We start from the raw sequence: 21855 nt of genomic DNA, 5'->3' as shown, positions 1-21855 counted from the left end.
GAACCATCATTACCCCTTCCACTGCATATGCAAGTTGTAACCAGCCAACAAATGACATTTAATTCAACAGAATTACTTGTGTACTTCTCTAAGTCTTGGGGCAAAAAGTTTTTCAAATATTTTATTTGGCAGTTTCACTGCCAAAACTGGGAGTTAAAGATTACAATGGAGAATCTGAATGTTCTGACAACATAAACACCTGGACAAAACTACACAAGTTCAGGTATAGAAATATGATTGCAACAAAAAAGAGAGGGTATTAGAAGCCTCTTTTACTTTATTCTAACAGGGTCATACTACTTTAGATCACTGTACAAATTTCCCACAGGTATGTATTAAAATTCTTAGCTCACAGATCTTTTTACAGTTGTTAAAAGCAGGGGAGGCCATCCTTCCATTTTGACATACAGCTACAGCATATATAGTTAAGTAAAAGAACAATTTTCATCCAAAGTCTAACAGTACAAAGTGCAGGCTCTCCAGTATTCTGAAGAACATATGTATAAACAACTTGCAGAGCCCTTAGACAAAAACACCGTGTATGTAAGTGTTGAAACAAGGAACACAACAACGATAATTTACTCTTATGGAAGCACATAAAAATATTAGCCCAGCAAAAATTAAATTACAGTTGTTTTTGGAACCATCTCTATAGCAATCATATCCTGTCTGTGATGTGACAATCCATTTGAAAGCCAGGAACAGAATTTGAGATGGGTGAGATCTAAAACTACTATTTCTTCTTGTTTCACCTCTTAACTCCGTATTAATATATAAACTGATGGAGTTTCATGGTGTGTTTATACTAGTAATACATCATTTTGCATTTATTGCCATCTACCTAATACCTTTCCCTTTCTTTGTTTTCATCTCAGGATTCTTACAGCATTTTGCACACATTCCCTACACTGATTCCTTCCTCCCAAGTAAGTCCAGGATTTTTCTGTATTAGTCATTTTTCTGAATCCAGGCAAGCTGTGCCTAGTTTTAGCACTGCATGTCAATTTAAAAATCTAATTTGTCCTTCCATCCAGTATATTCTTAACTTGGTTCTAAATTCTCCGTTCTTTTCAACTCAAAATGTCAAGCCTGACTCATTCCAAATATTAGAGCTAGAGAAGTTCTGACACTGTTGATTTTCCAGTAAACTGACTCCATAAACAAACTTCCCCTAGTGTCTCCTATGTTTTACAACAGCCAGCACCTATATAAATAAATGACCTTAAATCTGCACTTCTTAAAATACTAATGAGGTTTACTTTATGACCTACATTCTCATATATATATCACATAAAGCCCTATAAAGCCCCAGGACTCAAGTGAGACTTAAATATTCATTTGCATTACAAGATATCCGAGGATACATTAATATGGTTAAACAAGATAAATCCTGAAATATAAGGTTGATAATCTCTATTTGGGATTAGGAAATAAATTTCTGTGTATACAGACATAGACCTTTCCAGCTAACATCTACACAAATGTTCAAGAAATATTTCACACAGGCTAGGGAATGTCATAGAATACATGATTCCCTCTTTGCCAATTCTCAAGGTTATGCTGTAACTACAGCAACCACTCAGATAGACGAGTAACACTGAAAAGTGGTTAACGCATTAAAAAGACCACTAAATATTCATCCATGTGCTCAACTCGTCAAGTTAAGAAGAACATTTCACAATACTGTGCATTGTAATTTCTCTTCTGACTTAGTTTCATTCATTGTGTTTCTCCCATTTAGGCATGACTTGAACAGTAACCAAGACTTCTATGAGACCATCTTCAAGAAATAACCTTGGGAGAATGAGCATCTCAGGCACCCCATAGCTCTGCTTTTCTCTCTAGAATGAACTTCCTCATTCTTCCTTATCAGGAAAGAAGGGAAGGTAGGAAATGGAGCCAAAAATTCTGGGAATTATTTACATATCTCTAAGAGAATTGTTATCAATTAAATTGCATGGCCTCCCTATTCATTTTGAGTTCCCACTTAGTGTGGTGCAGATCTCTTCTAAAAATATGGCTTCTATATGCTTGGTTATTCCTGCTCTTTGCCTTGTCTTTTTAACTTTTGAGACCATGGGCTACTCCTGGCCTATTTCCTATTTAAAAATGCCATCCATGTACCAATTATCATAGTGACCTCAGAGTTTGAGAAATCTTGGCCTTTAGTGATGCTGAAAGCTCCACTCTCCACTTGAAGCTAAAATGGTTGAGCGAGGTGACAGCCCCGGCAGGAAAAGCAGCAACTGTATTTCCAGCAGTAGCAATTTCAAGCTCATTATGCAGAGCTTTCCCTTGAGGCCATTTTCTTTGTGTTTTTCTTGTTCTCATTGCTTCTTGCTTGCTTAAACTGACAGCACATGCCCTGGTCAATTTTCAGAGTAGTACATTTTCTATGGTAACAAATGACCAGTAGTTTTGCAGAAAATGAAAAAAAATAAATCCTTGATAAATCTGTGTGGTATTGATTAAATACAAAATATCCTCTCGCATTCAGCATGGGGATATAGGACCATACTGCATAGAAGCTTCTAAAGGTCTACAGAAAAGATGTGAAAAGAAAATTGCTTTTCTAGAGAAAGAATTTGGAAAAAATACTCAACCTTTTTGTGCCTCTCAATTTTGTTTTAAAAATATGTATTCCCTATATTTTTTAGAGAAAAATACTAAAATTTAATATATTTGGTCATGTCCATTTACAAAAGAAAAATAGCAGTAAAAGTTTACATATCAAATAGTGAAATATTATCTGCTTTATTTACTTCTCTGTAGGGCAGAGTATGGCTATATGCTACTAAAGAGTAATTTTACTTTTAACAGGAACAAATACTCTTTATTGCCCTTTTTAATACATAGTAACATACTGAGTATGTCTACAATGGTAAAGGCTGCTCTCTTCAGGAAGAGTTTACTTATACTTGAAAGCAAGAGGCACACAATAACCAAGCATTTATAAGCAGGAAGCCAGAAATGAACCACATGAGAACATAATCAGAGACATGGACAACTTCATCTTCCACCAAATTACCTCATTCATTATCACGAGAGGAAAAAAAATTAAATATTTTGAAGTCTCTTAAGAGCTTCCTTTTTTCCTTAACTGAGCAATTGATTATGTGTGCAAACGGCATCTTCTCTGGAGCCCATCTGTGGTGTCCAACAGGCAAAGCCTGCAGCTCTCCAGGCGATCAGGAACGGCCAGGACGTGAGGAAAACATGCTCAAGAATGCCGGTGTGGCAGTCTGGGGGCCAAGTAAGTGTCTGGCATCTGGCTCTAAAACTATCTAAATGCTGGCACAAGGATTCTTGCTGAACACGTTGCAAGCAGTAGTAGACAAGAGACATTCATGAGAATTCTTGCCCATGCAGCAAGCTTTTCTAATTTTAAAAAAATCATAAAAAATAGGGAAAAAATGTTAATCTAGGGAAAATCTCTACATCTAAAAAAAGTCCTAGTAAATGGTGAGGGGAAGAGAGAAAAATTAATTCAAAACTGCCTTCTAAAGGCATAAATTCACATTTCAAACTGTGAAGTTACTTAAGGCTCAAATACTCCAGATAAGGTTCTTATCATAGGAAATTCTTACGGTTTTTAAAGGGCTTCCATTTTCATTTTACAAAAACCAAGGATGCCATCATGCAGTTTCCGAACTCCACGCTTTACAAACACACCTCCTTAGGAAAATGAGTTGTAATATGGCCAGATATCACCTGATTTTAGTTTCCTGATCTCTGATTGATACCATGAAAAAAGTTGTTGTTAAATATAATTATTTCATGAAGGAATTTGAAAAATAATTCTACATCAAAATTCTTTATTTTTCTCAAGCACTTAACTTCAACCTTTAAAACACTGTGATATTTGGTGAAGGAAAAACAAAGTGCTCAAAGCTCTATGATTTATCTTCTCTATGAGAAGATGAATTTCATTTATGTTCATCTCTGGACTCGGCTGTATCAAATAAGTCTTCCACTGGACTTCAAGTGACACATGTGGAAAAGACTGTGGTTCTTCATGACCAGCCTTGGTGAACCCCTTTGTTTCTTCACTGGCCAAGAAAACTGTACATTGTTCTTCTGCTGAGGCAGATGGGTGTCCTAACCCTTCTGTGCATATGTGATTCCTTGATAAACACCATACCAATGCATCTGACACCCATACCAGTGATCATATCCAACAGCAATGTTACTTTATACTTCAAGCCTTAGGTGATGTATGCAACTGCGCTTTTCTACCCAGGATGAACATTCAATTGCAAAATTCAGCATGAAGGGGCTTTCATCCCTGTTTGAAAAAAAAATCTGATCACATAAAAGGCACCTCTTAATGATTCTGGTCACAAAGTAGTGGTTTTACAGTCAGTATATGACTGTAGCCAACTGTTCTCAGAGGCTCAGAAGGAGAATATCTGTATTTCTCACTTTTCCCACTGTCTTACTTCTAGCTCACTTCTACTCAAGGCCAGATATGCTTTGCAGATATATTATTCCTGAGATCAGTTCAAGGAAAGCCATTTTCACTGAATTGCCACTGCCATCAAACAATGGAAAATGGGGGACCAAACACTGGAACAGTGTAAGTACCCTCTGTTTTAATAGAGCTATGAGAATAACATGCTGTACAGAAGATTAATACCTGCAAGATTCAACAAAAATTGTTTTCTGGACTTTTGTGGCAAAATATGTATGTTTACAAAACATACACACAACTGGCTTATTACTTATGTTTATTATTATCAACTAGTATTTGATTAATAATGATAAATTTACACAGACAGCTCAGTAAAATAATTCTAAATTTTTTATTAAAAATGACCTTCAAAATAAAGCAGTTGTCTTTGTCATCACATAAGTAGCTCCACTCCTACTAATAATGGCCTCTGTATAAGCACCTCTTCCCTTACCACTACCTTAGGCTACAGTATAATTGCCAACAAATGAAATACATCCAGTTGAAATCAAAGGTAGCAACCCCACTAACTTCAACAGGAGCTGGATTAGTTGTGAAATCTATGGCACTCTAGGTTAAGAGCAATACCTCATCCAAAGTCTGGAAATAGGTACTGGCTATGAAAACTGTCCCAAGAAAATAATAAAACAAAACTAGGAAGACAATCCAATTTTACAGGGAAGTAGTACTAAATATTTGAGAAAGATGTTTAACAGGTCAGATAAATCAGAAAGATAAGTCAAAAAATGCAATGCCCACTCCCGAATATATTAGCTTATGTCATTCTTCTAATATACTTTATGTCTTTACATTGTAAGCATTACTGCAAAGAATCCAGGTGTCACTAAAAGTGAGTTTAAAACACTTTAAAAACCCATGCATGGAAGTATTCAGTCTAAAACTATGTCTTATTCTGAGATGTCTCACATTAAGGTAACGTGCAAAATATGTGCATTCCGCATAAAATCACCAGTAAGAAATCCTGACAGTATTAATCCATACTTCTAGTGCCTCTGAGAGCCAGGAAACAAGTGACCAAATAAAAGCTTTCAGGGAGAGAAAAGTAGAGACTGTACCTTGTACTTACACTTGAGTAACCCAGTCAAAGAGAATGACTCTACAGAAGTTAACTTTTGAAGCTTCACTGACCAGGTAGACTCATTCTCAGAAAGGTCACTAGAGATGCTGGTCAAGGAGAAAGGATCCAAAAGAAAAGAGGTCAGAAGTGTCTCTTCTAGCTTCACCTCAAACAACTAGCAAGTCCAGACACAAAACAATGTGTGACCATTCCCCCTGCACCTCCTCCCTCAGACTTGAAAGCTGTAATTTCAGTGTGCCATTATTTCTCCTTAAGAATGTTATTATAGTAGATTAAGATACTGAAGTGATGTTTATTAGCAACAGAATCTTAATGAAGCCATAGGATTGGGGGTAGAGGCCTGTTTATGAGCACCAGAGGCTTTAATACTTACTTACCTCTGCTCTAAACAATGGAATGGGAATGAATTAGCCAGCAAGGTTTTTCACCAAACACAGCAGTAGCACATCCCATTTATCTCTATTTGCTAAATGCACAAGTAGAAAGACCTTTTCAATAACAAAACTGTATATTCTGCAGATCAAATATGGTGGATTTTCTTTATGGTGGGTTTCTCTACGGTCAGTTTTCTGCAAATATGATTTGCACCACTTTTGTCACTCTTTCAGCTCTGCTACACAATGTCTATTTTATTGCTCCTGCCACAAATCCAGATGGCTGCAGATGTGCAGCTGGCAACACTATGTTGTCTGACCCTGTTTAGAAGTTTACACAATGCAGTGCTTGAATTAAGAGGAAGTCCCAAGTGCCCTCATTGGCACAGCAGCCAATGAACTGAAATAGGAGTAGCAAGAGTGGCAAATTTCAGCAAAAATTTCCTAGTACAGGAAATGCCTACAAGACAGAGGGGAGATTGTACACTTTGCTGTGAAGACAGAAGGGCATAAAAACAGCTCTTTAAGGCATGCAATGGTATTCTGAAAACTAATTGCAAAGTCTATTGGCCAAAGTAAGCCCAGCTACTCTTCTTCAATATGTGACTGTATCTCTGTCCACTCATGAAATAGTGCATAATGATTTACCCTAACAAGGATCATCTCCTTTGAACAGATCTGTAAAATAATAGTAAATATGCTGCTGGCTTTATCAAATATCTTGAAAAAAGCTCTCAAGTCGTGAGAGAAGTGTTTTAAGGATGAATGAGTCTATTTAAAATTTTTAGATCTTCTGAAGCTCTGACACTGACTGTCTTCAAGGCAGACTCTATAATAGCTGGTTTTTTGGTCCAATCTGTGAAGACAATAAAGGATATAATATAAAATACATACTGTTATGTAAATGTACAGACATACGTTTTTAGCCAGTGTTCTGCAATGATAGGTGCTTGCACACATTCAGTGATAACAATTTAAGTATTCTGGTGTAAATGAATCAATTCTTAAAGCCCTTACATTTTTGCCATTGGTGTTCAAGGTTAAAACTACATATGAACTAAACTACAGATACAAGTCAACCATGTAAACATGAATTTTTCTGGCAACACATTGTGCATACACACTTGCATATGTAAACATACTTAGTTTTTTAAAGAAATAGTCTCTGCTTTATGACTTCCCTCTACTCCTAATCACACAACAATCACAATCAATTCAGAAACAGAAGAAATACTGAGTAAAACTGCAGTACCAGCTACTAAAATGAATGTGGTTCCAGAAAAAAATTCTATCACCACCAATCATTCACACACAGCACTCCACCTCAGGAAAGCCTTGTGATTTCAAGTAGTACTGAAGCATGTGATTAAACTCCATCAACAGCAAGATAATTCATTAACAATACCAAGATAACAAATTAGCAATCCAGCTCTGGTATAACTGTTCACGCACAATCTCCTAGTGCTTTACACAGAAGCCTCATTTCACAACTACCATTTGACAGCTGGGCATTAACAGCTACGTGTCCATCCCGCCTGAGTGGGCAGATCCCTTCACCAAGGCAACGCTGACAGCTCACAGCCCAGCTCTGTACATTCATTCTGCCAGCTGCAGATGTCCCCAAACCACTGGCATGCCCCCCAAGGTCAATCTGCTTACAAATCTCATCTGCCTTTGCTAAATGCTCTGGAAAGAGTCCCCGTGACCGACTGAAGCGCTGACTCCAGCCAGGCGCGAGCGCTTGGCAAAGGGTGCCACGCTAAGAGCCGGAACGTCCCCACGCCGCTCCCGTGGAACGCTCGTGGCCCCCAGCCTACGGCAGCAGCGGCTCCCCAGGCCTCCCCCGGACCTCTCGGACTCGTGTCTGTGTGCTTTGAGCACACAGTGGCTGCAGCCTCAGGCCTGGCCTCACGGCAGGGCCCTGATACACCCCAACAGGGCCAAGGATGCTCCTCACAGGAACAGGGAAAGCAGAAACTGAGCAGCGGAGAGGTTCTGGACATCAGGCTCAATCGATGTAACTATGATCAACGCACTGTGAAGGATGTGCTGAAGCTTGGGCACGTGCACACGTGGCTCTGCGTGGAGCTGACCTCAGGCACAGAGCGGCACTTGCTAGGTCAGGCACCAGCCAGGCACTGGTGAGGCTCCTCCTTCTCAGCAGAGCTGAGAACATGGACAGCCTCTGCACCCACTCTGTAAAACCCAGAAAACTAACACATCCTGGGCTAAGTCTTGATTAAAGCAGGTCAAGCTCAAATACTTCACCTCGTGCTCCCCACAGGCTGCAAGTCCATGGCGTTGGTTACTGCAGCTCAGCTGACCCGTGATTAAGAAATCTGTCAGCAGAATTAATTCAATCGTGTCTGAGCCCTAAATTGCTACAGACAGGTCACAGAAATCCCTGTTACTACACAAAATAACTACACTGGGAAGCTGAGTTCCACTTGCTGATTCTAATATTCAATACTTGATTTATAAGGAGGAAAACTATACATGAATCAAAGAAATCCTCATAATATTACTCAAAATTCGAATGATAAAAATAACTAGGACTGACCCTTTTTAGAGACAGTATGAAACCTACCAACCTAAAACAACAGGTGTTTCAATATGCTGTATAGAGAAAGGAAAAAATAAAATCTAAATAGCAGAATTCTGTTAGGCTGACTTCTGCTCTTGGTAACTGCTTTTTTCTTAATTATTATTTAGAAAACTAAAAACTCTGAACGCCCTCATACATACTCTTTAACCTGACATGGATGAGAGGCAAGAAGTAATAACAGCAGAGAAAGAAAAATAGTATTTTTAAAACATAACTATACTGCATTTATAATTGGCTGTACATTAGCAAGTGCCTATAATTAATGACATTTTCATATAAATATTCAGTGTATAACAGTTAGACAATGGATATTTATGATACATTTACACAATACATACGAAACTATAGATAACTGCATGTTGTCCAGACTGGCAACCAGAAGTGGAATCCACAACTCGAGTTTTCATACTGTATGGCCAGGAAGGTTTTTTATGGTGCCTCACAGCCCAGGAAGTGGCATCCAGAATTAAGAGTCAGGTTTGATTCTATATTGAACAATTTTTTACACTAATAGTAGATTACAAAAAAGCCTTAATATATACAGTAATCTTTCTACTGCAGATTTCTTAGCACTTTACATTGAAAAGAAATATTTTCTGATCTACAGGTATAGTGATCATAAGAAGTGATCTTTGCAAAGGCAGTTTGCCCATCAGAGATAGCAAATGCTAGAACTTCTGCTTTCCTAGTCACTGTCCAACGCCATGTTCATTGTACTACGTGCAAACACAAAGGACTTTGTTTTCAATAGATATTCCTCCTTAAAACAGTATGTCTCATGTGCAACTTCTGAGTGCCAGAGATACGGTATATCCACTTCAGCTGGACTTTCTACTTGTAATCTTGCAATCTCTGAGGTTACCACATCTCTGCTAAATACAAACCATGTGTGATGAAAGCTGGGCCATCATGAACTTCAGAGGCTCTGAGGGATGCTGCAAGAGCATATAAAGCTTTTTAAACACCACTCTGCTTTTAAGGCTGAGAAGCACAGCTAAAGCTACTTACAATTCTACTTTGGCTGTCATTTATTATGTATCATATGGACACCCATCTCCTCAATCCTGCATGATGTACAATGAGCAAGAATTGTTTAGTTGAAAAACTGATTATTACTTCAAGCCTACTATTTTAGATTACAAGCAATGATACAAATTCCTTAATCGTGCAGGATTAGTTGGATTAACAATTTCTCACTTAAACATAAGTGCATCGTTTGTAGGACAAACAGGCATTCAGCTGTTGCAAACAGAACTCTGCCTGCCTTGTTCACATCTGCTTGCCACTTTACTTCTAGAGAGCCCATCAAAGGATGAAGCATATGGTCTCGATATTGTTAGTGTTTGTAAATCACATGCATACTAAGCACGGCAGAAATACATTAAAGTGGAAGTACAAATATAACTTCTGCAGGCACCGCTCATGTATGCCATCACACCACAACAGGAACACAGACAGATAAAGAAGAATTCCCAAGAAAACACACAGTGATTATGAATTTTTAATTGTTTCTCCTGGTTATAGCTCTGTTGGATTAGTGGTTTAATGCTGAGATAAAACCTGAATCAGACTATCAAATCATGTATTTGTCTTGCTATGTGTCCCAACAGGCCAATACTGACATCTGCTACACAAAGTTACTGCAGACCTAACAGTGTGATTTATTTTTTTATTCTTCAGTAATGTTGCAAAGTAATTATCCATTCACATAGGAAGAGCATGAAATAAACTGTCCCTTAGCTTTAAACTCCTCCTGCATTCCAGAAAAGGGCATTCCTCTTCTCAAAGAAAGTGGCTTCCTGAAGTCCCCAGCACTTGCATATTTAAAAAAAAAACCAAAACAAACAAACAACAAATAAACAAAAAAAAAGTTTTATCTTTCCTACAAACACGTGGGAATGGAAGAAGAAACCTATCAAGGAAAGAAGTTGCAGCTGTGCACACAGGTTGAAACAGAGCTAAGATAACAGGGACCAAATGAGTCCTGCAACAATGTGATCACAGAGTGAACAAAGTATTTTGGCAATTGCACATTCATGCAAAGTTATAACAGCTGAAAAATGTGCCAGCAAGAGAAAGGCATATAAAGCTAAAAAGCTTTAGCTTCTTGGTATATAACCTACTTCAATAATCCTGGAATTATTTTCTTTGATTAGCTAACTAGTTTATCAAATAAAACCATTTCCATTTGATTTCAGAGGCTGCTTAGTCTACCCAATTCATATGATTCAGGATTTAAAACTTTCTTCTTCTGTTGCTTTATCACTGTCTTATCAAAAACAGCATCATGAGTTGTTCAAATATCATAATAAAAGTTCACTGTTCTAAGAAAAAGAGCACTAGGATAGACTGTATAGCTTGCTGGGCAATTCCTTAACTTTCTCAGTAAGTTGTACATAAAACTGAAAACTTGAATACCTTGCTATGTACCCTTGGGATTTTCTGCCCTGTAACACAGCTGCTGGCAACTGTTCATCCTTGCATTATTTATCAAGCTTCCCCAATTCTCTTCTGGCAGAAATGACAAAACACTTTAATCTCCTTCAGGATGCACAGAGGTCACTTCTTCTTCGAGTAGCAGACCAGGAGAAAAGTCTGATCAAATCTTAGAATCATAAGATGGCCTCAGCTGGAATGGACCCTTAAAGATCATTTGGTTCCCAGTCCTGCAGCCAGGTTGTTCAAATCCCCATCAAACCTGGCCTTGAACCCTGTAGGGATGGGGAATCCACAGTTTTCCTGGGCAATCTGTTCCAGTGTCACATCACCCTCACAGTGAAGAATTTCTTCCTAATGTCTATTCTAAATCCACACCCTTTCAGTTGAAACCCTTGTGGTATCACTGTGAGCCCTTGTAAAAAGTCCCTCTCCAGCTTTCCTGTAGGCCCCCTTTATGTAGTGGAAGGTGTTCTAAGGTCCTTCCAAAGCCTTCTCTTCTCCAGGCTGAACAACCTCAGCTCTCTCACCCTGTGTTCACAGGAGACCTGCTCCAGCCCCTTGGTCTCCTTTGTGATCCTTCCCTGGACTCACTCCAGCAAGTCCACCTTATCCTTAGCTGGGGGCCCCAGAGCTGGATGCAGTACTCCAGAGGGTCTCTTTAGTTTTTTCCAAGACTGTCAAGGTGTCCACAGAAGCCAAAGTAACTTGGTACCAGCCATGAAGTAAAAAAAATAAACAGCCTAAAGTAGATTTAAGGAACACTTGTGAAGGCAAGTAACTTTTTCTGACTAAGGTGAGGAATGAAGAAACAGCTCAGGCATGAGGCACAGCAAATCCACAGAAAATATTTTCAGGACTTGGATTCTAGATGATGCTTTTCCTCACATTATAACAGACAACTGAGTATTTTGATGTCCCAGATATCACAATCTAGAACCCTTTCTCATGTACAGCACTAAGTTACACACTAGTAGAATAGTTTCAGTGAACTACAGGTTAACTAAAAGCTTCTCTGCCAGCAGCATTTTGAGAACTCAGCCTGATAAAATTTGATCAGTCCCTGATGCCACAGCACACAGAATCATGGATGTTAGAAGGAAAATAGATACTAGCAGGTTCAGAAAGGAAGACTGAGATGGGAGGTGATAGTCACATCAGCTAGATCTATGTGCTGGAAGTGGTGCATCTCCTTCAGGTCTCTGCATATTCTTCAACTGCTCTTGAGCTACTCAGACCTGGAGCTATTAAGACAGCAGCAAAGACAGTGAAGAAGAAAGGAGACTTAGGAAAACTGTGCAGATACTTCAAATGGTAGCTTCTCTTTTTCAATTTTCACAGAATGATCTTGTTTTTTCTTAAACATCAGGGTACAGTAAATTTGATACAAGAACAATGATATTGCATCTTTCACTATACTGTCTTTCTTTTGCCAGAATTCAAAATTTCTTCCTCAAAGGAAAACGTTACTGGCTAAAGCTAGGCTCAAGACAGAATGTCTGGTTTTCGACATCCATTCCTTGTTTGGGATGTGCCAAATCTAAAGATTTCTCCAGTGCACTGGAAAAAAAAAAAATTAAAAAAATGCAATACTTCATGTCTAAATGGCAATTTTTTTTTAAGTGATGACATTAAAAGTATTATCCTAAAACAAATTAGTCTTTAATTGGTTTGCAGGGAAAACACAAATACATTAGGAACTCACCTAGGCAAACAGAAGTGTATATTTTATGGATAAGTACTGTAATCATATTTTTTACTTGGAAATAAAAACAAACAACATTTGCATAATAGAACTGTTTAAACATCTTAATGAAAATGTGTCAGTATCTCCTCCTGGCTTTTATATGACAGTCAGCATACATCTTAGGTCCAATACATCACATTTTATACCACTTATTGCTTAAACAGTTTTGACATTTTAAGTAATCCATATTAGCATGTGGAGTCACTAAAAGAATCCTTAAGTACACTTCACAATATTTTAAAGAGGTCAAAATTATTAACATCTACCAGAAAGAAATAATGCAGAACTGATCACTCTACAGATTCTGGAAAAATGAGACACTAGCCTCACCGTTCTAGAAATCATTTCTACTGGAAGCTAAAGGATTAGACTGACGTGTATTTCCCAAGCTACATCTGTCATAACAAGTTTAAAAAAGCAACCAGCCCACTGAGCAAGAACTGGCACTTTGGGAAATGGCTTAAATAGCACTGAGCCCTCAACTAGCAGTTCTATGCTTATTACATATTTGAATAGACTCAAATCAAGAACCTACTTCCTGCCACCTTCACATTTGACTTTAAGATTAAAAACCAAAAAAAACAACAACCAAACAAAAAAACATAAAAATAAAAAAATAAACCATGTATTGAGAATTCCTCAGTATACCAGAGAGTTCATGATATTAGTGCTATGGACAGTAAAAGGATGGAGCCAGCAGTACTCTTTCAAACCTGACACACAAGGGGGGGAAAAAGGGAGCCCACAGGGCCACTGCTTCTGCCCAAGTTTCAGTATCCCCTCACAGAATATCATACTTAGGGGTTTTCACTCTTCTAATTGCAGTTTCCACCTCATCTACATTTTTAAAAATATTTTACTGCTTGTGTGCCTAATGCTTCTTACACAAACACATCTACCCATTCAAGTCATTACCTGTGCCTAAAAGTATGACTTAGGAGACCATCAACAGATAAAAGTCTACCATTGGAAGGGACCATATATTTTATTATATATTAAGCTGCAGTTGTTTTCGGCACTTTTTTAAAAACAGATTAAACAAAAGCAACTGTTTGGGCCCTCAAAATTCTCCTGTGGAAGAACTCAAAGTACAGATCTGGCAGATAAGAAACAGTGCCTACACCCTTTAGAGATAATCAATCCAGAGTAAACCAATATTATAATGCATCTTCATTTCATGGAACCTACATAAAAGCTAGGAAACCAGCTGGAAAAAGGGAAAAGCAGTAGCCCTTATCCTACAGAAACGTTGATGGATTTCTCTACAGGTTTCCTACAATTGCTGCAATACCTGTGAATCATAGAATGGTTTGGGTTGGAAGGGCCTGTCAAGCTCATCTTGTTCCAGCCCACCCACCATGGCCAGGGGCACCTTCCATAGACCAGGCTGCTCAAAGCCCATCCAGCCTGGCCTTGAACACTGCCAGAGATAGACCATCCACAGCCTCTCCAGGCAACTCTGAAGTTAAAGGGGCTTTAAGCAGAAATATCTTAGCAGACAATAAATTTCTTACAGCCAAAGTGAATAGCACAATTTGACTCCTTACTAGATCCTACACAACCAATGGGATATTTAGAATAGAATTGTTCAGCTGGGAAGAGATCTACAATAATCATCTAGTCCAGCTTCCCACCAAGTCAGAGCTGACCAAATATTTGGTAAATAATGGTAATTACTTGACCAAAGACCACAGATATACAAGTACAGAGCACAAAACTTTTCCTTCAGTCAGTTTCTCTTTCCCATATCAGAGCACTTGACTCTAAGATAAAGATTACAAAAAAAAAGAAAAAAATAAATAAACACCCAACAACAAACAAAAAACAAATAAAAAAATAAAAAAACAAAAACAACAAAACAAGCAAACAAAAAAAGCCCCACAGAAAGACCCAAACAGAAAAGCCAAAACCCCATCTAAAAGTCAAGCATTTCAGTAGAGCAAGAAGGCTCTGCTTCTGCCCTGGGACTGCACTTCTCAGATCACACTCCTGAGCACCTGTGCCTTGCCAGCCAGCTGCATCTGTCCCTGGATGGCAGGGGGGCAGATGGGCTGAGGAAGAAGATTGGCAGCAATACTGCACCAGGGCTGTAGGAATGTATGAGCAGGAAGCAGCACTTTAAAGACTAACCAGAAAACTTCCAGGATGAATGCAGTGCTCACAGTACATCCCTGTCAAATGACACAGGTTGTTATTTAGGTCTCAGCACATGCAGGTTGCTGCCCTGTGAGCAGACACAGCTCAACCCCATGGCTTGACATTCAGGGCTGCTGCATCTCTGATGTGGCACAGGGGTTTTGGATGAGCAGCACTGTGACAGCCTCACAGCAGCCAGAGACCCACTGCTGATGAGATGCTCATCAAGACAGGTCCTGCTACTGGTGCTTCAGTTTTTTAGTTTTCCAATAGCAGGCATGTAGAAAGGAAAATCATTAGAAAAATTCATTTTTTAATGATTTTTCAGCAACTTCATTCAAACTCAATGCAATGGAATGCATTAATTGAGTCACATTAAGATAAGCCAGGTTATCTTGAACCACTCTATGGCTCCAATTCAACAAGTACCATCACTCGAAAAAACCTCAGTTGATGTGAACACCAGTTCACATCTTTTACCTAGGCAAGATTCTGATGCTCTACCTCCAAATTCCAGAAAGAGCATTAACTCCATCCACCAAACAAACAGAAAAAAAAAAAAAAAAAGGATTTTAAAAAAAACAACTCATAAATCATAGTATTTAATATCCTGTGTTCAAGGACAATACTCATTTTGGGGGAAAAAAGTGAAATTGCATTCACAGAAATCCATTTCCTTCACTAGTCTATATTTGCATCTCTATAGACCAAAATATAGCTATGTTACATGATTCATTTTTATATTTCATTTACAGAAACAAAATTACACAGAACATGTATGTCTAAAATGTCATAGGCAAGAAACAAATGAAATGGAAGAGAACCTAATCTCTGAAACCTACTACAACTGAAAACATACAAGCTGTTTCGGTGAAAAAAATCTTACTTTCACCACTCCTTTCAATGAAAAGAGCAAGCAAAGACAATGCACAACTCTGGCACAACTGAGTGAATGCCATCCCGGGTAAACACTAAGTCCAAGAGGATTGCCCAAGGCAAATCAGAACAAAACTCTATGCAAAACCTGAAAAATCTATCTATTTAATAAAAAGTTAATCATTAGTCCTAATGCTGTCGAACTCATGAGACTCCCAGGAGCTGAATTTTTTGTTTAATAAAATGAAATAAAAATACTTTTAAAAAAAGTGAAACACAAGCACCAACAATGTCATTTTCCATGCCCTGACATCCCAAAGCACATCATCTGCCCAAAAGACTGGTGATTGGGAGATGAAGCACAGTTAAGTATCATTAAATTCTATTATTAGCTTTTTAGCAAGGCTAATTACAAGACTGCCAACCCAAAATGTCACAGAGATTTCTCTGACGTAATCATCTAGCACCCAGGAAATGAAGGAAACTACCAATCCATCTTCTGACACATATTAGGAAAACGAGATGCTCAACATGAATACTGACATAATCTTTAGAACTTCCTAAGGCAAACAAAGGAAATAGAATTAAAAGCAAAACAAACATCACATGCCAACAACAGAGAAACATTTCCAAAAAAACCCAACAAAAATTCCTTTTTTTAATCTCAACAGTATTTAGGGGTTCAAAAGAACAAACAGGTAAATAAAGTGGTCAAGTAATTGATGTTCAAATCAAAAGAACCAAACAAGGCCAAAATGCTACAAAACAGGTTTTATTAAATGAAGAGATTCAATCCCTTGGGATAAAAGAAACCAAAAAAAACAAAAAAAACCCACACAAACATTTAAAAAGAGAACCAAGTCTCAATACTAAGGCTGATCGTGACCATAAGGTTTTATGTCTGATACCATCAGACATCTCATGATGCTACAAAAGCAGAAATGTGTCTGGGACTACCATAGCATTATCCTGATAAGGCTTTTTCTTCTCCTATTTTGTTACATTTTCCTGGAAAATAATTATTGTGGTAAAAAAATAATTCCTATCTTAAAAGGCCTCTTCTTGCTGTATTTTTTTTATTATCCTAATGCTTACAGTTGATTAAAATCAACTCTTACAAGGGCTTTCTGTATGTGTAACTGTGGCCTGCATCTGATAAATCTATATATAATCCATCCCCAATAAGCAAATGTTCCCCTCTAGGTCCTTCCCCTCAGTATGGTCAGGGATCACTGAATGATGCTAATGCCCTCGTTATCTGACAACGCCAAGAGTACCTTCAAAACCTTGAAAGGAATCTCACTGCTTTTCCAAAAAGCTTTCTCTTAGCTGTTTTCCAAAAAAGACCCCCAAAGAAAATCGATTAAATAAATCACTTTTCAGACACACCTCTTTAAAAGTGATTGACGGAAGATCATGTTCAAGTAGACACACAGGTTTCGTTTGCACACACATCAGTAACTGTGACATACGGAGACAACTAAATCAAGTAAAATTGCCCCTTGCACGTAGCAGTTGACTTTTAGAGAACAAAACTGACAGGGAGGTTTTCTAATTAGTATCGGGTCATCAGTAAGTAGTTGCTAAAAACCGGGTTTTCCTCGGGTTGTCCATCTATCCGCAAGCGACGCGCGTTTCGAAAAAGAAAAGATAATTTTTTACCAAAAGGAGTCGCACGGAGCTGGAAATACAGGCACCGGCAGTTACATAAACCGGCGCTAAAAATACACTTGAGAGGCGCAGTGGGCACGCCGGGGCAGGGGCCGGGGCCGGCAGAGCTGCCCGCCGGGGCCCGGGGGCCGGGCCGGGGGGCCCGGCGGCGCCGAGGGTCCGGGCCCGGCCCGCAGCCACCGGCGGCACCGCTCCGGCCGGGACCCGCGGCCCGGCCCGCCAAGTCCCCGGAGCGCGGGCACGGGCGGCCCCTGCTTACCACCAGCACGGGCACGCCTGCGGTCAGCGAGTAGAGGAGCACCGGCGGCACGGCGCTGCGGTCCTCCGGGCCCGGGTAGGGCTTTCGGTACGCGCCCTCGTAGCAGAAGAAGCCTTGCACGTTGACGGTGAAGGTGTCCGTGTACTCGAAGTAATAAGCCAGCATCACGGTCCCTGCCATGATCACCATCTGGAAGTAAAGCATGCTGGTGAGCGGAGAGGGCACTCGCATGTACGTGGGCTCCGGCGGCCGCGGCAGCCCCTCTCCCCCGCGGGGCGCTCCGCCCGCTCCCCGGCGGCATCCACCGCGGGCGGGGGCGGCTCAGCGGCGGGGAGCGCGGTCAGCCCGGCGGCGAGCGCGGCCAGGCCAGCGGGGCACGGCAGGAGAGCGGGGGCCCGGCCCGCCGCTCCGGCAGCGGCTCCAGCGCGGGCTGCGGCCCCGGGGGGGGGCGGGCGGGGCGCAGGGGCGGCCCCGCCCCGCCCCGCCCCGCCCCGCCCCGCCCCGCCCCGCCCGGGAGCAGCGGCCGCGCCGGACCCGGCGGAGAAGGGAATTGCTCGACCCCCGGCCGGCTCCCACGGCACAGCCCCGCGGCCGTGATTGTCAAAGAACCCTCCGCGCCACCGTGGGTCCCTCTCTGCACCGGACACCCACACCTGCACGGGGCGCGCTCGGGGCCGGGGAGCTCCCGCAGGTGCTCGTTGTCCCGTCTCGTCCCCGCCCAGAGCCCGCGGGAAGCGGACACGGCACTGCCCACAGCCACAGCTCGGACGGGCCAGGGCAGGCACACGGATCGCCACTATTGGCCGGGGTGGGAAGGACCTCAACTTGGAATCACAGAAGGACAGCATCAGTTAGGTTGGAAAGGACCTCTGAGATCCAACCTACGGTCTGACACCACCGCATCGGCTAGACCGTGGCACCAACTGCCGCATCCGGTCTTTCCTTGAACACCTCCATGTATTCCTGTCTGATTCTGTGATTCTACAAGAAAATTGTTCTTCATTTTTGCTCTATGGTTTGCCAGACATTTTTATGGCAGCAATTTTTGAGATACAGTGTAGTTAGGTATTAAGAAAAGAGTCCATCACAAGGTCTAAAATTAGATTCCTTAATATACCCCCAACTCAATAATTTTAGCGTATTTATTTATATTAAAAAACCTGTCAATACATAACACTTATCCTGAGCATATCTGCTTGTTCGGGTCATCAGATATGTGAAATGCCTTTGACTTACACAATCAGCTTGTACTCTGGCTCATTTCTGGCCACAAAGAAGTTCCCCACAGTCCTACAACTACCCACCCTGATCCCCCTATCCTTCCAAAACTGGAAATTGAAATGCATAGTCTTTTGTATATGGATAGCTATGAAAATAATTAACATTTAAAGCTTTTATTTAACAGCTATTAAGAAAACTGGTAGCTGGCCTTGAATCTATCCTCACTCAAGTAACATCCTAGAGTAAGAGAGTCTACACCACTGCTGAGAGAAGTCATACACATAGAAACACAAAAGAGTTCTATTTAAAAATACATATACAGCAATACACATAAGAATAGATAACTGTGCCCAAGGCTTGTACAGATTCAGGCATGTGTGGGCTCTAGTCTGGATTCCCAGAGCCAACAGATAAAATAGTTACTTAAAGGTACACAGCCCACCCCAAATATTACAAGGGTGGAAAACACTCTTAATGGACACTTCAGCCATAGAGTCCACTTATTTTACATAGAAAAGGCGGTAAGAAATAACAAATAAGATTAGATCACCCTGTTTTATAATGAGTAATCATTCTCCTAGTGTTGTACTTCGGCTTTAAGTGTTCATTTTCCTCCCTTTCATGAGAATTTTTTCAATATTCAGTGATGTTAGTCTCCGTGCATTTATTTTTAATCAGTCCTTGAAGAACACGCTCTTCATGTCTGGATTCCACATCCAGTCTATTTTTATGTGCTTTTAACACACTCTCCAGAAGAATCTAAATCATGTCATTCTCACTGCACTCACCAGACTTAGCTGGATAGCTCCCTACCTTTGTGAAAAATCTGGAGTGAGACATGAGACATCTTGTGGTGAATTCTGCCTAGCACAAATTTTATTTTCCCCATTGCTTTAGCACAGTCTAATACACATTACCACACACATAAAAATCGTAATGCATACAGACACCCTCGTTGTTAGGATGTATGGCCTGATCCAAAGACAAAAGTCAGCAGCTGGACTCCAATGAGCACAAGACTCAGCTCTTCAGTTCTGTTTGAGTGCATGCCCCATAGAAATGCTGGTGGCATATTTCTTTGAAAAATTTGCATTGAGGAAAATCAGTCTTCTTCCAGAAACAAGCTGATAAAATAGTCCTGCATTTTGCTATCACAAACCAACTTCTGTTTATAGATGTAGCTGATCAAGTAAAAGCAGAGATAGCTTTTTGTTATAATGAACATGATGTCTATTGCCTGCACAGTTGAATATGCAAACGTATATTAAATCAAACATATAGAAGCATAAGAACACAATCTCTAGTGACTAATGCAACCAGCTAAATATATTCTGCAACCACAGTGATATGCACAACAGAAGAATGGCAGAGAAAAGCCCAGAACCCACAATTTTTGTTTCAGAAGGCTATTCATACATTAAATTGTCAGCTGAAACTCAGATAACTGACAGACTTTTTTTGAAATTAACTTCCTTGGGAATAGTGCCACTGATCTCAGAGCAAGAGTTCTCCCCTGATGTTCCTTGTAGGTTTGTCTTGTTATTTTTGTTTGCTGCCTAATTATAAGTGAATTTTTAGCTCAGGAGACACAATGTAGAGCAGGGTAGACAAAGAGAAACCTTAGACACAGTTTTGCAATATTTTGAAATCATGACCTTTATTACAAAGATGTAATTCAAATTCCAAACCAAATTCACTAACCTTTCATATGCTTAGATCACCACTGCCTATTGCATTTTCTAGCTATAAAACATTGCTCTTCCAAATGCCAGTAAAGAAACAGAGCCAACCCAACAAAGCCTTCTCAATAGGCAGGAAAATACGAATTGATATAAAATCATCCCACTATTTTTATCTTTCCTGTTTACCTCTTTCATGCTTTATCAGAGTGTCAGCCGCTTGAAGCCCCATGACTGTTTCACTGTTACATCTCCACATTGCTATACTAATACACTAACCCAGCCCTTTCTGAGAGGAATATTGCATCTATGTTGGTGGCACAGCAGTAGGGAAGAGACAGAATGAAATATAATCTCTACAGATATTTTTAAGAGACAACTAAAAGGACATTTTAATTGATAAAGTAAATTGTTTAATGATATGCTGTGATTTAAGTCCTAAAACCCAGGACATTTACTTCTAAAATTTATGCTTGTAGGACCATGATAATGCAAGGTAAAAATTATTTCCTAGCAGCTGGAGCAGCATCAGCACAGAATCAGAAATGGGGGCTTGCCCAGAACACTTGCTGCATGATTCAAACAAGTTAGGCACCAAATTTAAGTTTTTCATATGGTCTTAGTATGTAGTTCGCAGAGACAACTCCATTAGGTGACTAAGCTCTACTACATAAGGGCAACATGAATCATCTTCTGAAAATGTCATTCATTACATCCTAAGAAGTACCAGCCTCTTATGATACCACTTGTAAGAGTAATGACACAGGCTTTGATGACTAGCTTAGACTAGCACCCTTCTTTTAAAGGGCTGTGGTGAGATGTCATCAATCCTACTCTTAACTTTCACTTACACATAGATAAACTAGCTTCAAAAGAGGAATTATACTTTCTGAGACTCAAACAGGGAGAAAATTGGCCAAATTAGTAGCAGCATAAGCATTACTATTGTATTTATATTGCAGTATTATGTAGAGCTGGACCGTATTTTTCATAGAAGACAGCATTTTGCCCCAGTAAGCTTGGGTACCTCATATGATGCAGTGTAAGTAATATGAGAGAGTGAGCAGATGGAGATGAAACAAATGAGGAGGAGGACAAGGCAGCAATGAAATGATTGAGTTTGATATAATGAGCAGCAGTCATGGCACATTAGTTTCCTAGCCAGTATTCACATCAATAATATAATTAATATTTTAAAAACTGCTTTCTGTATTCAAATTAAGAAGTATTATTGCATGCAAGTTCTCCATAGGTTATAACTGAAACTTGGGATACCAGAGGGTCACCATGTACCTAAGGCCT

The 21855-nt window shown here is 40.0% G+C and overlaps 1 protein-coding gene across 1 annotated transcript in view; it reads right to left on the bottom strand.

Moving 5' to 3' along the window:
- Positions 1 to 17939, bottom strand: part of PLPPR5 (phospholipid phosphatase related 5) — a 44532-nt gene extending 26593 nt beyond the window's left edge. Inside the window, exon 1 of the mRNA XM_005520955.3 lies at positions 17654 to 17939. Coding sequence (XP_005521012.1) covers positions 17654 to 17884 — 231 coding nt within the window. The 5' untranslated portion in view covers positions 17885 to 17939. The remainder of the gene's footprint in view (positions 1 to 17653) is intronic.
- Between the last annotated feature and the right edge of the window lie 3916 nt (positions 17940 to 21855).

This window comes from Pseudopodoces humilis, chromosome 10 (genome assembly GCF_049639895.1).
Source record: "Pseudopodoces humilis isolate 2021_Gansu_Grassland_sample_001 chromosome 10, ASM4963989v1, whole genome shotgun sequence".
NCBI classification, from domain to species: Eukaryota; Metazoa; Chordata; class Aves; order Passeriformes; family Paridae; genus Pseudopodoces; species Pseudopodoces humilis.
This window is presented reverse-complemented; position numbering and strand designations above follow the sequence as displayed.